Source organism: Nuphar pumila, chromosome 13 (assembly GCF_984573655.1).
Source record: "Nuphar pumila chromosome 13, dmNupPumi1.hap1.1, whole genome shotgun sequence".
Lineage (NCBI taxonomy): Eukaryota > Viridiplantae > Streptophyta > Magnoliopsida > Nymphaeales > Nymphaeaceae > Nuphar > Nuphar pumila.
Genome location: NC_143261.1, coordinates 12,198,710 through 12,214,737, shown reverse-complemented (window position 1 = coordinate 12,214,737; position 16,028 = coordinate 12,198,710). Strand labels below are relative to the sequence as shown.

Sequence of the window (16,028 nt, the reverse complement as noted above, 5' to 3'; positions counted from 1 at the left end):
ACCTTCTATGGTGAAACTGATTTCAAATGAGGGTTATAGAGGTCCAATCAAAGTGGCTCCATCTATGGTTTGGGATGAATTGGATCTTGGATAAGATTCAAGATCCAAATGATGCTTTTGCTCCAAAAACCCTTCATGATATTGGGTTTCTAAAAAAGAAAGAAAGAAAACTACTCTGAGTATCCCATACACCCTCTAGTGCCGCAAAACAATCCTACAGGGCACTAGAACTATGCGGATCCGTAGAATTCGACACCTAAAAATAAAAATAAAAATTACATAAAATAAAATACATAAAAAAATGCATAAATGATTCTAGACATACAAAATAGAATTAAACATAGAAATGCAATTTCTGAGAAAACAAAATATCCTAGAAATTGGAATATGATATTCAAAATGGATCTTGATACGTGGAGATCCAATTGGTCCCACATGGTCCTGCATGATTGGATCTGCCACAGATCGCATCCCAGATCGGATCTGATGGGTTAGATATGGATCTAAGTTTGCCTTCAATGAGCGGATCTTCGGGATACTCTCTATCATTCCCTACTGGATCAAAAGGCTTTGTCCTCGAAGCCTTGTTCTTCTCGAGCGCTATGCCATAATCCCTACACAAGTTCAAAATATAATCAGTGCAGTCACTATCCAAAGTAATAATAACTAAATTGTGCAAGAAGGGCAATTTCATATATGGATGTGAATAATAATTTAGGCAATGTAATTCAACATACTTAGCACAATGAAATTCAGAAAAATGCGTTGAAAGCACAAAAGCATCTAAGACATTATATTTAACAACCTTTCCATGCATTAAAGCTCGACTAGATAGTAACAAAATGTGAATCAGCCGCAGATATCAATTGAGTATATATCATGCGATTCAAGATTTCAAAATTGACATAAAAATATAGGTGCTTACATGATAATTCTCAAGCAACACACTGAAGCAGAAATTCAAACTTATTATTGTAATTGACCAATGCGGCATAATCACGATTATCCACTAATTCCATATGGGCACAAACAAGATTTGAGATTTTCAAGCATTCCCGTCCTAATGTGTCAAGACTAACAGACGACTCTAAATGCTCGAACAATCCCACAGGAGGAGTGCCAACATCTAAGCGCTCATTGACATATATGACTTGTTGATCTTCATCAATAGAATCCACCTGTTTACTTTCGACAATTGACTCGACAATGGATGTACTAATGAGACTTGTCAGAACAATGTCGATAATCATGTCAAATACAACTTGAGGCAAAACCGTAACGTCCATGGGTTCATAAAATTTCTTGAAGACCGGATCGTCAAGACTGACATAGGGGTCATCTAGAGGTGATACTTCCAAAAATGATAAGATGTGGGGCATCTTTTCAGACATACTTTCATAAATTGGATCAGTAATGAATGTATTCATAGGAATATCCTTAAATTCAAGTGAGGGTTCTTTCTCAATTTTATCAACTTCATCGAACAACGCATCAAACGCTACATCGAGGATAGGTTCCTCATCAAATATTGAGTCACCAATAATTTCATGAAAAGGCTCGTCAAGAGGATCCTTTGTGAAATGGACTTGAGTGTGATTGATTTCTTCGCACTTGGACTGTTTTGAAATTTGAATTAATTTTGACATCGCTACTCTCGCCTATGCCTTCTTCAATTTTTTGAGGTTCTAAGTCATACAAAAAGAGATTTTCTTCATCCTCACAACTCACGTACGAGGTTTCCTCAAACCTAACCCTATCATTAACAAATTCAAATAAGGTGGGATTGGGTCGGGGACTTAAGGCTGAGACGGGCTTATGAGGGTCACACCTCCATTCTCTATGAGAAGAGTTTGCATAGTTGGACTTTAGATTTGGAGTTCTAGGCTCTCGACTGGATCTTCTGAGCGAATCCAACTGACAACACGAGTAAAAATATCGATGTGGGTCAGTCCCACGAATGAAATCAAACCTTTAAGATTGGAGCAGATCAGATCTGTGACGACAGTCTTCCTCTAACTCCAATTCACAAAGTCTAGATTTTATCCTTGCCATCCGAGTTTGTTCAGCGAACAATTGACTTTACAAAAAAACTCAATTTTTTATCCCATTCTGACTTAAATTCATTATCAGAGTCATAAGGAAGTGCTCTACGCATTCCTCGAGAAACACATTGACTTCGCTCAAATGGCTTCTCCCGCTCTTTGGTAAAATCTTCTATTTTACGATAAAGATCATCGATTTGATGAAACAAGGTTCAAGTTCCATCTCTAAGGTCACAAATATCTTTTTGAGGGATATACTTGCTTTGACTCCTATATCTGGTTCGCCCAAACATGCACATGGATCTAAAAAAAAAGAAATTGACTTTTTCACTATATTGGGGATCGTGTCGGATTGAGAAATCTGGCAAACCTTGTTCTGATACCAAAATGATGTGGACTCGGTACGTACCGATTCATGATCCAAGATTCAAACGGATCTCAATACGCGCAAAAGCTTTTTTACTAAGATGAGTTCGAACAAGACTCTAGGAAACAGGGTTTTCAGGACTCGTGTGCTTTATTTCGACAGAGGCGGTCCAAAGGAAAGTTGTGCGACTCACACACATTTCCAACGAATCTAAAATCACTAGATTCAGATCAGGAATGTTCGCTTTACATACTCAAAACCAGGACTGATAGTCAAATCTATGACAGGATCTCTGAGTTTAGGGGACAGCCTGTTCGAAGAGGGTTTTGACTCTTCAGACGATAGAGTTTGCGAAAACTCCCAACAAATGAACTGAAGGTCTGATTCAGTCCTTTCCAGAAAGCTATGGATCATAATTTTTGAGCAATCATACACACCTCTATTGAATTTTAAAATCCATAATGAACTAATTATTAACTAGCCTAACCTACTGATTGGGTTCTGATTGGCAGCGTGAAACACCCCAAATTCGGGTATGCAAATGAGGGTTTTAGAAGAAACCTTGAATGTCACTATTGTGTGGATGGATGTTAGCTAACTAGACTAACTTTCAAATTTAAAAATCTCTAAAACTCCAGATATTCAAAAATTACGAAACCATATGCAGGATTCTATAACAGGAAATCTCTTGCGCAGTTCTATGGTATATGAAGAAAGATCAAATATTTCGAGTTACTTACAATATGAATCAACAAAAATGATTAACATGAAAGTTATATACCATTGTCTTAGCTTTCCACAAAATCAAAGAAATCAAAGTTTCATGAAGAGAATTGTGAGAAATCTTCAAAATACGAAACACTACTCACAGTGTTCTGGACGAGACAGGGCCTGACAGATTCTGTTCACCCAAATGCTTGACAGGAATTTTCTGAGACTTTGCCGGCCAAATCAAGCCTCAACCTCAAAAGCAATGTTATAGGTATGTGTCTTAGATTTCCAAAATGCCCAAGAACACCAGAATTGGACCAGTATATTAGCAGATAAAGTTGATTCTTTGGAGTTGTCTCTGACAACTCTTGAATCGGGATTCCAATTTTTGACAGAAAAACAAAATAGATAAATCACAATGCTCAGAATCAAGATATGACTGAAAATCACATTCAATAATATAAAATGCTTCTAAATACTCAGTACATTGACAATAATCAATTAGTTTACAGTTATATTCAACAAACATCAAGATCAAAACACAAAAATAACAAGAGATCAAGGGATGCAAACACAATTTCGTAAAGAAGATGGCGCGGCTTAGAAGCAGCCAACACCATCAACAGTTAGTGGAAGGTGGAAGATCCTGAGCCCTCTAGCCATGGACATGACTCCTGCAACAACTCAGCCAACATGACCTTCTCCAATCGAACCTTCAAGCACACACCAAGCTCCAACTCCCGCTTTTCTTTCACCTTCTTCCTTAATGTCGTCAGTAGTTAACTTGTTTGGGATTTTAGCGGCTTAACCGAGCTGAATCAAGACAAATGGTAAACCGAAAACTTGTAGATCAGGATCTTAGCTTTCCAGCAAGCTAAAGATCATGCAATTTGGACTAGTAATTATGGAGATACGGTCAAAATATCATGACTATGTTCACCCTTCAAATAACATTTTCCCCTGTCTCATCACAATTTCGAAATTCTTTTCTTTTTTTCTCAAAACAACAACCACCCCCCCTCATGGTCGACCACCATGGGCTCTTAAACTCTGTGGAGGGTAGAATGATGATGCCACCCCCAACTCTAATTACACCAAAATGGGGGTGGACTTCTCCAGGGTGTCGCCCACTTGCCCAATGCATGAGCTTCTTTTGAAAATAGGCATCATTGCCTCTCCAATAACCCTTTTTGACCTTCTATGGTGAAACTGATTTCAAATGAGGGTTATAGAGGTCCAATCAAGGTGGCTCCATCTATGGTTTGGGATGAATTGGATCTTGGATAAGATTCAAGATCCAAATGATGCTTTTGCTCCAAAAACCCTTCATGATATTGGGTTTCTAAAAAAGAAAGAAAGAAAACTACCCTGAGTATCCCATACACCCTCTAGTGCCGCAAAACAATCCTACAGGGCACTAGAACTATGCGGATCCGTAGAATTCGACACCTAAAAATAAAAATAAAAATTACATAAAATAAAATACATAAAAAAAGCATAAATGATTCTAGACATACAAAATGGAATCAAACATAGAAATACAATTTCTGAGAAAATAAAATATCCTAGAAATTAAAACATGATATTCAAAATGGATCTTGATACGTGGAGATGCAATTGGACCCAGATGGTCCCGCATGATTGGATCTACCACAGATCGCATCTCGGATCAGATCTGATGGGTTAAATATAGATCAAACTTTGCCTTCAATGCACGGATCTTCAGAATGCTCTGCATAAGTAAGTTTCTAAAACAGAAATGCATGTGGATGGTAGACCTTAAGTTCATAACATTTAAGGTTGAACGTTGTGTTTAGGGGTGGGCTTCCAGCTGGCCTGGCTCAAGCTTTAAGTGCGACCCAACCCATTTACTAATGGGTCAGGCTTTGGCCTGGTTCTTAATGGGCTCAGATCTCAAGTTTGAAGAGCAGCCCATGACTGGTGAAGCGGACCGGCCCAATCCAATCTCAATTAATTAGTGAAACTAATTAAGTAAATAATAAATAATTAACAAGTTCTCATGTACTCAACCAATTATCTTTATAGTTTTCATAAAATTAATGTAACTAATTAAGTAAATAATAATAGTTACCAAGTTATACAATTAATTAATTTTTAAAATTTTATATTATTAAAAATTAATAAATAATTTAGGTTCGTCGGGCCGGTTTGATAGTCCGTGGACTGATCCAGACCCAACTCACGTATATAACGGCCGGGGTTTCAGCCTGACAGGCCCAAGTCTAAAACCTTGACCTAAACCCGGCCCATGACGGGCCGAGTCAGCTTGGCTCATTGGGCATCCGACCCCTTGCCCACCCCTAGTTGTGTCCCACAGAGGTTAACCCAAGCTGTTTGTGTGTCCATTCCATGTCAGCAATTTCAGAAAATGTGGAAATGATATGAAATTTCAGTTCAAATGTGGGACTCTATCAGAAACTTACCCAAAGTTATAAAACCTGACAAACTTGTTAATACCCACCCAACATTACCCCATATGGATGAGTAATCACCATCATTCTCAACATTTTGACCCATATCATTACAAAAGGAAAGCAACTAAAACAAGATACTGTGATTAGCTATTACGAAGGAACAAAACCTCCCTTCTAGCTTGTAGGGCCTTACCTTTTGAGCTTGAATCAGGTGCCCTTCTTTTTATTGGCTTTTCCTCACAAAACTGGGCCATCCTCTATGGCTTATTTTAGGAATGTGACCCAAAGATGGCATCAAATTTGGTTCTTTTATGAACTTCTCTAGAGAGGGAAAACTAAAAGGAAAATTAAAGCGTCACCTCTGTGCTAGCAAGGATACAACCACCATGACAGTAACCAGTCGGACAACGCCAAACCTCCCCGACTGGCCCAAACAACAACACCAGCTGTTTCAATGGCCAAAACCATGCTTGTGGGTCCAACCCATGCCTTCATTGTCCATTGCAGAGATCGGCAATGCCGATCAAAACATGACTGGTTTTCGATCGCTATGGTAGATGAATCACACAACTTTAAAGCATCCAAAATGCAAAGTGCAGTATGTGTTTATATCAATTAGATTCCTCATATATATGAAGAATGCGTTGGATAGGTCACTCTTTAGGACCCTTAAAAAATATAGTTGCAGATGTTTTTTGCTTGATCTGAATTGGTACAATATGTTCATCATTGCCTATTTACTTTTACACCATGCTTTGGATCAAATTGATTGAAGGAAAAAGTTTTAATATTTTATTATAAACTTTTAGTGTGGCGTGATCAATTGTTTTTTTTATCCATCTAAAAAAAAACACATCTGAACATGAAAAATACTTAATTTAATATATGTTTTCTATTGAGTAAATTGTGGCAAATCCAGACCGAAGGGGTTCGACGTAGTGGGATGGGGCCCATAGTAACAAATATTGTGAGAAATGGACTGAAAGTTTAAAACAATAATTTCTTGTGAGATTTTCAAAATATTGCAAGATTTATGAAAAAACATAAATAGCGTTATTTAATTGCGATATTTACATTTTAAACGGCTATTTATCATTAAAAAAAAACCCTGTATTTTTATTTTTAAATAATTTTTTTATAAAAATAATTTTTTTATTTTTAAATTTATTTATTTTTTTGAGAAGATTTTGCCAAAAAATGTGAGATTTATGAAAAATTTTCAATTTCTCACGAGTTTTTGAAAAACGAGATTTTGTCATTTTTTAACGTTGGTCACTATAATGGGGCCTAAACCGTTTGACAAGCAGTCTAAGTTCAAATCTCATGGGTGTCACCCTGTGTAAGCCAAAGCTTGACGACTCTATGGGGTAGAGGGGTAAGCCCTCGGAGTTTTACATTGACATGGATAGAGATCGTAAGTACGACAGGCTGAGCCGGCGTGGCTAGGTCTCAAATCCTGGAGCAGTTTCTCCAAAGGTCAAAAAAATTGTGGTAAATGCACTTACCGGTTTAGGTCAAGTAAAAAAAACACCTATAACCATGATTTTTGAAGCACCTTAATGAGAGACCTAATGAAAAAGAGGTCCCAACAAACACTTACCTCGTACATGGGAAGGAGAACCATCCAACTAAAGGAAGGTCCAAAATCAATAGCCAATAATGATCGGATGGCTCTCTGTCTCTAATGATTGAGTGTTTCATAAATAGAATCTTATATATCTGATTTTTATAATCTATTTAGTAACAAATATGTTTTCAATGATATATTTTCTTTTACTAAATGTGAAAAAACAATGGCCCACAATGCAATTTTAGAAATTTTATAATACAAAGTATTGTGGACTGTTGATTTTTAGTGTTATATCAGAACACATCCAAATACTAAAACATCATAATCTAAAACATGTTTCTTATTAAATAAATAATCAACACACCACCGAGGTGGTATCCCATGTGGTAAGCAGGGTCCTGTGTCAAGCTAAAGGCCCAGAATCGAATCCTTCTACCACATGGGGCGGGTGTTGTTTCTGGTAGGGGTCCCTTTGAAAAATAAATAAATAAATAAATAATTAACATCTAATATATAGTTTAGGATCTCATGGTGCAAGTAGTTTTGACTCAATCTAACTTCAACTTTCGTAGATGGGTACAATTACATCATAGTAGATTTAGTGGGAATTGACATATTTTTTTGTGTCAGAAAATTTTGGTGCATTTATGGCTGTTGATCTTTGCATCAATGGAAAAACCTGGTTACACACCAGATTCCAGTGATCCAAAAGCCGATTCTTACTAAACAGGGCATGTAAATCACACCTATGAGATTAGATTAACAAAAAAAAAGTTTTTATCAAGTTGATTGCAGGTACAATCGATTGATATATAAGGACAGCATCTCGGCCATGGATCCATGCCCAACATAGGCAGAGCCATTGCATAGATGAGAAAAACAGTACCTATACTTTGAATTGACTTCCAGCTAAAGGAAAAGTGTCTTCATTACATCTACATACTAAAACCGACACAGATTGTAACTATCAGGCCAAGCTGTCTATACGCCAAGGAAGAGCTTAAACCGTGACTCCTTTTTCCCAGCCTGGAAAGGAAGGATCCCTTTGTCTTGTGTCAGACCTCCCATGTGAAATTTTGCATAACAAAAGGCCACCACTATGACCTCACCTCCCTCCCTCCCTCCCTCCCTTATCCTTAGGGGTGTCAACGGGTCGGTCCGTACCAAACCCTATAGGGTCTGGGTATGGTGATAAATAAGAAGACCCGGGTCCGGACTCAAAGGTTCGATTAATACATGAACCCAAGTATAGTTTATGAAATTTGATACCAGACCCGGGCTCGACCTGAGTTCCGATTAAGACCTGCAATTTTTCAATGTAATAATGATAAAAATATTATTTTACCGGGTATGGCCCAGGTCTGGTTCATGTAGTTCTTATCGGCTCCGGGTATGGTTTCTCTTATGGTGGACCCGATTATACCCAGGTCTGGACCCGATACCATACCCAAAAATCGGGTCTGTTCCACCTGGGTCCGAACCAAACCCCACCTACTTATCCTTAACACCCCCTTCTCCATTCATTTGAAACCTCAGTTGCATGGTTTATTGGATCAGCAGCATTTTTCTTTCCATGAGGAACAGATAAACCATCCCCAGAGTAAAAGACCAGGTCACGCTGGTCAATGCCAGACAACCTACTAGCGCTTCTCCAAACCGTGGTGCACCCCTTGCCCCCGGGAAGTCGCCTTGCTTCAGCTATAATGCAAGGGGTTGACGTCCATGAGATTGGAACCTGGACTGGTCTAACGGCCTAGGCCCCATCCACTGCACCAAACCCCTTGGGGCTATTTGCTCAGTAATATTTACAAAGCAGGTGGAGACAGACAAACTGAGGACCACCACTTCACCAGACTATTTGACCAGGTGAATTTCCCATTAAAAGCTTGGTGCTGTGGTCTTGGAAGTCTTGCATTGACAGAGTACAGCATTTGATTGAACACCTCATAGTATTGAACTCAACACTAACAGTGAATCTAGTGAGTGCCAAATAAAATTGGATAAAGGTCAAGCATCAAACAGTTAAGTTAATAAAAAAGGAAGAGAAGCCTAAGTTGATTCATTCAAAGAGGATACAGCAAAGATATCAAACTGGTTGGTCTAGTGAACATTTGAATGCTACCTTTACACACTTAGGTGTGTTTAGGACATAAATTTGCTTATCAAACTCTAATTTATAAGTTGATCCTCGGATAAAATGATGATTATCTTGTACTAAAAGCATATAAAAGATTAAACAACACCAGTGAGCAATTCTTAGCTGAACTGGACATCAGATGCAACGGAGTTGATGATTAGGAACTCCCTTTTGAGACTCAGACTTTGACAGACTCGAACAAACCAGAACTGAAACTCCTTTCTTCTTTGCCCTTTCTCTCAAAAACATCCAAAGAGGTCGCATTTCATGCTTCAACGATTAATGGTATATCTGACAAGCAGTAAACAGTGCTTTGATGGCAAATGCTACAAGGAAATGATGCAGCCCAATGTGGTCACCTGTATGTCATGAAATTACAAAGTTGGCTGTAGCTAGTGATTTTAACAAAGATACAAGATAATTGAATGTGGTTCGCCCAAACACCAGAAATAACAAAGAGGTAACTTGTATTGAGACTAACTGAATTCCCACATAGGTTGTATTGAGACTACATAATTTCCACTAAGTAGATTTAACATTAATGGTTCCTGAAAGATGCAATGAAATTGGCAATACTATAGTACCACCGTGAACCCATGGTACAAATTTGGTATCTTATTAATGGTCAATAAAACTCTATTAAAGTATGCCTGGAAGTCAGCAAAGATCCCAATGTAAACAAAATCAGCATGACCACGCAAAACAGGGATCAGGATCCAGTCACAAAAACAGCTTAAAAAGAAAAAAAAGAGAGAAGACATGGGCAAACCAACATTACTCAGTAGATTGTGAGAAATAGAAGAGAAAAAATTTCCATTTACGATCAATAATTTTTACAGACTTATTATGACTTGCTCGTAAATATCCTTCTCTATGATACAATGCCTAAAAAATATCAGTGCATTCCCAAACATTGATCTGCGCATTAGATGTAGTATGAGAAGGTACCTGCTTCTGAATGCAGGCGAAGTCGATCAACTTCTTGAATCGGCTACAAACTTCGACAATGGCCCTATAGAATATATAAACCTCAAAATCCCACATACCCAACAAATCAACTGTTCTATACTATCTCCATCTCGTCGTTGAGCCATGATTACTAGCTCTATCTCTTTCCCTTTCATGTGTCTGACCAGTTTCAGTTTCAATGGGCTGCTTATTTGTTGATGTTGCAGTCCCATTGTCATATTCATGAGAATGATGTGAATGATCTGTTTCTCGGCTAACTTTTCGATCCTGTCAGTGCAACACAGCAGTGAATGGTTAAGTGCTTAGTACAGACCAACCGTGGCAATTAAATTACACTTAAAAGAGAAGTACGACATACATCACGAAGATGAAAGTCATCCACTTCGAGCATGTGGATTACATGTCCCATCTTAAGTCGTTTCTGAGCATCAGGATTGACACATCGAAGGGCCACAAACAAAGCCCTCTTTAATGCTTTTGAAGAAGGCTTGTCAGGCATCTTAGGATCCAACACTTGCTCCAAGTTCTTATTCCCAACCATAGTTTTCAGCCACTCAACTAAATTCACCTGAAGCCATCCAATTTACATTTAATTTAGTTTCACAGGAAGCTGTTAACCTGACAAGAACAGATCGGTATGGTTAATAACCACTTACCTCTCCGGGCGGTCGACTGTAATCAACAGGACATCTTCCAGATATTATTTCCATTATGAGTACCCCAAAGCTATAAACATCACTTCTCTCGTTCAACATCCCTGTACTAGCATACTCAGGTGCTACATAGCTACATTAAACAACAGCAGAATAAGCCACGATGAACAGATGGCCTTAGTATGAAAAGAAATGGGGGGCAAAGGATTCCAGGAGTTTTTAAGCTAACCCGAACGTCCCCATAACACGAGTTGTTATATAGCTCCTCTCAGAACCCAGGAGCTTTGCAAGTCCAAAATCTGAGACCTTGGGATGCCATTGCTGATCAAGTAATATGTTGCTAGCTTTGACATCTCGGTGCACAACTTTTGGTTCTAAACCCTCATGAAGATATGCTAACCTGTTTCACAACACAGCTTCAGTTTCAAACTTTCAATCCAAATTATTCTTATGGTTCAAAACTGCAACTTCCATATAACCAACATTCATAATTAGGAATCAGACAATTATCATACCCCCTTGCTGTTCCAAGAATGATGTTCATCCTAATATCCCACGTAAGAGGACTGACTGGACCTATATCCCCATGAAGCCACTGATCAAGGTTGCCATTGTCGACATAGTCATAAACAAGCATCCTAATCAACCATAGAAAAAAGAATTCAGATTACAGAAACTTCCTAAAACCAAATGCAAACTTGGAAGAATCGTTAACAGAGAAAAGAATGTCACGGAATTATACGATCAGAAATTGTATTAAGATTGAGTAACAGCTCATATTTACCATGTAGGTTACATAAACAGAATATGTACAGAAAAAAATACCTGTGTGCACCCTCGACACAGTATCCGAGCAGCCTCACCAAGTTCTTGTGTCTAACACGTCCAATCACCTCCACCTCCACCTTGAACTCCCTCTCAGCCTGGCCCCTAAAATTTATTATTTAAAATTCAAAATGATTACAGGAACAATTTCAATTCCTATAAAAAAAACTTCATAAACAGTGTAAAGCTTAAAAAAAAAGAAAAACTCAATTCAGAGTCTAAGGCAACAAATTACACAAGAGACTATCAACCTAAAAAATCTATAACAGAGAAGAAAATACAAAGGGTAAAAAGAAACAAACCAAACAGCTTATATAACAATAAACAATGATTTACATAATCCCATATAATGTAGCACAAAGAACATAAGAATGGAACCAAGGAAAAGCCAAACGAACAGAAGTCCAACCTAAAGATCAACATCAACACCATAGCTTAATAATACCAAAAGAACAGAGAAGAAGGAAAGAAATAACTTAAATAGTTATGCAGATTATCATAGAGATTATCCACCCATATATGGAAGAATAAATGGTGAAACTGGGGGGAAAAGACAATTATCCAAGTAGTTATAGATCAACTAATGCAAATATCTTTAAAACAACAAAAATCACACCAAAATTACTGAATAAGTAACCAGCTTAAGAAAAACAGGCCCTCAAAAATGAGAAACCACAATTTCCCAAATAGCTTAACTAATGGAGAGACCGAAGCAAGAAAAATAGTATAAATTCAACTAAAAAAATAAAGTGTGAAGTGAAAACAAAAAAAGAAAAGAAAGAATCTAATCAGCCTAATTAGTGAAAACACGCACACAACAAAAATAAATAAATAAGAAAAATTAGACCCCGGACCCCAGATCAGACATTAAGCTTATCAACAAATCAGCAGGAAAAAAGAAACCCAAATTCAAAAAGTTAACCAATTAAAGAACAGAAGCCAAGATAATGACTAAAAAAGTAGATGCCAACATTGAATGATCAACAAAAACGGAACACCATCTCTTATTTTCCTATTTCATAAATTGGGCACCTGTTATTTAGCAAGTTCTTGACTGCAACAAGAGAATTATCGTGCAGAACTCCCTTGTAGACGATCCCGTAGCCGCCTTCCCCGATCACATTCTCGTCCACGAACCCGTCCGTAGCCACCTCGAGCTCCCGAAGGGTGTACCAATGCCCCCAGCCCAAATGCGACACCTCCGGGGCGGCGATCGACGCCGAGTCCGTCGACCGGCTCTCTCCGCCGCTCGTATGGGAGGACGGCCGGTCGGAGAAGACGATCCGGTGGTCCCTCCCGATGTCGATCTGGATCTCCTTCCTCGGCTCGCAGAACCCGTGCGACGCGTGATCGGTGTGCACCACCGGCTTCTCGAGCGAGGGATGGTGGTGAAGCTTCACCTCCCGGATCTCCCGGGACACGACCGGCATGGCGACGTCGGGGTGGCAGTGGCGGTGGGCGGAGGCAGAGGCAGAGGCGGCGGCGGAGTACCGCCGGAAGATGACGCAGAGGGCGAGGGCGAAGAGGATGAAGCAGATGGAGACGCCCACGCAGATGGTGATGGCGAGCCAGAGGTGGAGGCCGAAGATGGAGGTTGGTTTGTAGAGTTGGGTGTCGAGGAATGTGGTGTTGAACAGAGACATGGCTCTGTGAAATGGGGTCTGCCCCTTTCCTCCTCCCCACTTATTTTTCCAAGACTATCTAGCATAAAAATTAATTTTCCCACACATTGGTGGTGATGAAAATGACGGTGGTGGTGATGGAGAATGAAAGGAGAAGTGATGCTGCTGCTCTCTGAGTCTCTGGCTACAGAGTCACAGAGAAAAACCAGACACACATGCTGTTTGACACTGTTTCAAGAGGATTCTCTCACGAAGCAATCTGGCTAGATCCTAAGTCTCATGCATTAATGAGGTGTGGATTATTTGATCAGAAAAGGACGCCAGTGGGCTTTGACTTTTATCACTGGCACGGGTACCCTTGTGCTGAAAATTGGTTCTGATCTCATGGGGTCATGGGGTCGTGAGATGGGTTGGAGTTGGGTTTTGGACCATGCCCATGATGTATTATTGAGTTTCTTGCTTTATTTATTAGGGAGCTTGCCTGCTTGGGCTATACCTTTATCCAGCAAGTTTGAAATGATTTCGGAGATTGCATTATACAGAAAGGGGGGGGGGGGGGGGTCCCACTTGAACTTCCATTGACAGGATTTCACCCTTCAGTTCTGTTTTTCTGTGGTTGGATGAAAGTGGCTGAGAATTTATATGAACATGAAGGGCAAGAGATAGAAATGGATGATAACTCAATCAGGTTGTTGGAACACGGGTTCTTTGGGATTTTCACACCTAGAAGTGAAAAGAACAGTATCTAGACATACCCATGAAGAATTTCTTAGAATTTGGCATAGCTACTGCTAATAGGAATTCAAAATCTAGGACTTCAAGATATTCGATGGCTTGCAGTAGATATAAGTGGTCCTATGGGATGTGGGGTTTGTAATTTGCGGTCTCAAACCACATAAAAAGGTCTTGGAAGGCTTGCATGAATGGGACAGGTTTTCTTTGGTGTCTTGCTTGGCTTTTGGGAATCCTTTTCTTTAAGGAGTGTTTGGGTTAGGAAAAACACAGCTTTCCCTTGTTTGCGAAGTTAAAATTGACGGGTGGCGATGGTGACTGAAAATTGCAGTCTGACTCTAGGCAGATGGCGCTTTCAGAGTCCCAACGTAAGCCCAGGAGGAAGGAAGCAGAGATTTTTTATGTTCATGATGTAAATCTTCTGCAGTTAGATTCAGGTTCAGGTTTATAAGGTTCAGTCATCAGTCATCTGTTCTTAAGCAGGGTCTCTTTTCTCTTATTTTATAGGGGAATTTGCTTAACCCCTGGCTAGTGTAGTCACCAGGATCATATTATCTTCCTAACAAATTTTGTTTCTTTCTTTCGAAGAGAAAAAAACATCCCAAGCTCTATTCCTTGGCTGGAGAAAGGCAGATGTTAACGTCCTATTATGTGATTGTCGCAAAGATACTTCAACTTACTTTGGTGTCGTATCCTCTTATATACTATTTTTGATGAAAAATCATAAAAAAATGACATACCCCCGTCCTTTTCCATGTCCTTGTGCGTAGGGGGGAGATAAAAAACAGGATGAAGTGAAACTCCACAACTCTTTCATGACACAATTAGGCTTCTTTTGGTTAGAGGGGAATTTTTTATGTCCTTGAATATACAAACTGTACATTTATATAATTTAAAATAATGCTAGCAAATGATCAAACATTCTTTACAAGATTTTGCTAGAAAGTGGTATCTTATCCTTATTAAATGGGATATAAAAAAAGGTCTGTAATTGTTTGGTAAAGGGTCATTTTATGATAAACATGAGCTACGATGCTTGATATCAAGTTGGTATAGGACAGCATTTGTTCCAATCATTTATTGGTGGCAATGAATTGGACAAACCTGTTGAATTTATACTCTCCACTATTGTCTGTTTCTATCAATCTAATTTTCCATGTCTTATCCTTCAATCACTAATAAGCACTAACAACCATCATCTTTTTTCACTTCTAGCGTTATTGGTGAGCCATTAAATGGCTTTAAGTTTTAAACAGCTTAAGTTGTTAGGTCACAGATCCAATGGGGTTGGCGTAGTGGGGTGGGGGCCTTGGCCACTAGACGGACAGCCAAGGTTCCACTGAAAGTTTCATCTGTCAAATGCCATCATTGGCTTTTCTGCAGTTGAAAGCAGCAACATAGCCAGTAATTCTATAGGGAGGACACGCAATGCTCACATTGAATAGAGCAGGATCAAGATTTGGTTAGACCCCCTAAACTCTGTGGAGCTTGGGTAAAGCACAACTAGACAAGGCTTTATGTCAACAATGGAACCATTTAGATGTGCATATATACCAAACTTTGTTCTCAAGATGATTCATTATAAGTTTAGTTTACTGATATGTCGATCTTGCTTGCACCTAAATTTTGGAACCAGTCTCATAATTGCTCAGATAATGGCTCAATCCATTTATAATTTCAAACATATGGACCTTAATGCCCAACTAACACTAGGGCATATATAGGTGTGCCATGCAACTTAACATTAAGCCTGCACATGTATAACAATATAAAATTCAGATTGAGTTAAATCTGGACTTTCCTATTTACTCATTATTTTTAAGAATTTATAAAACATATTTTTATAAATACAACTACAGAAAAATTAATAAGCTGAATATGGATCTAATAAAATATGAGTGCACATAGCCCACAGTCTATAACCATCAAACCTTACTCATGAATTAGTAGAGAGAGAGAGATTCG

The 16,028-nt window shown here is 38.8% G+C and overlaps 1 protein-coding gene across 1 annotated transcript; it reads right to left on the bottom strand.

The window, feature by feature from the left end:
• Positions 1-10,048: 10,048 nt before the first annotated feature.
• LOC149817780 (putative serine/threonine-protein kinase At1g01540) lies at positions 10,049-13,561 on the bottom strand. Its single transcript, XM_089986513.1, has 7 exons — positions 12,742-13,561; positions 11,710-11,814; positions 11,400-11,522; positions 11,114-11,284; positions 10,888-11,017; positions 10,590-10,799; positions 10,049-10,498 (listed from the first exon to the last, which is right to left on the bottom strand). The coding sequence occupies exons 1-7, from the start codon at positions 13,350-13,352 to the stop codon at positions 10,331-10,333; spliced, it is 1,518 nt and encodes a 505-aa protein (XP_089842639.1). The 5' UTR covers positions 13,353-13,561; the 3' UTR covers positions 10,049-10,330.
• Positions 13,562-16,028: the final 2,467 nt, after the last annotated feature.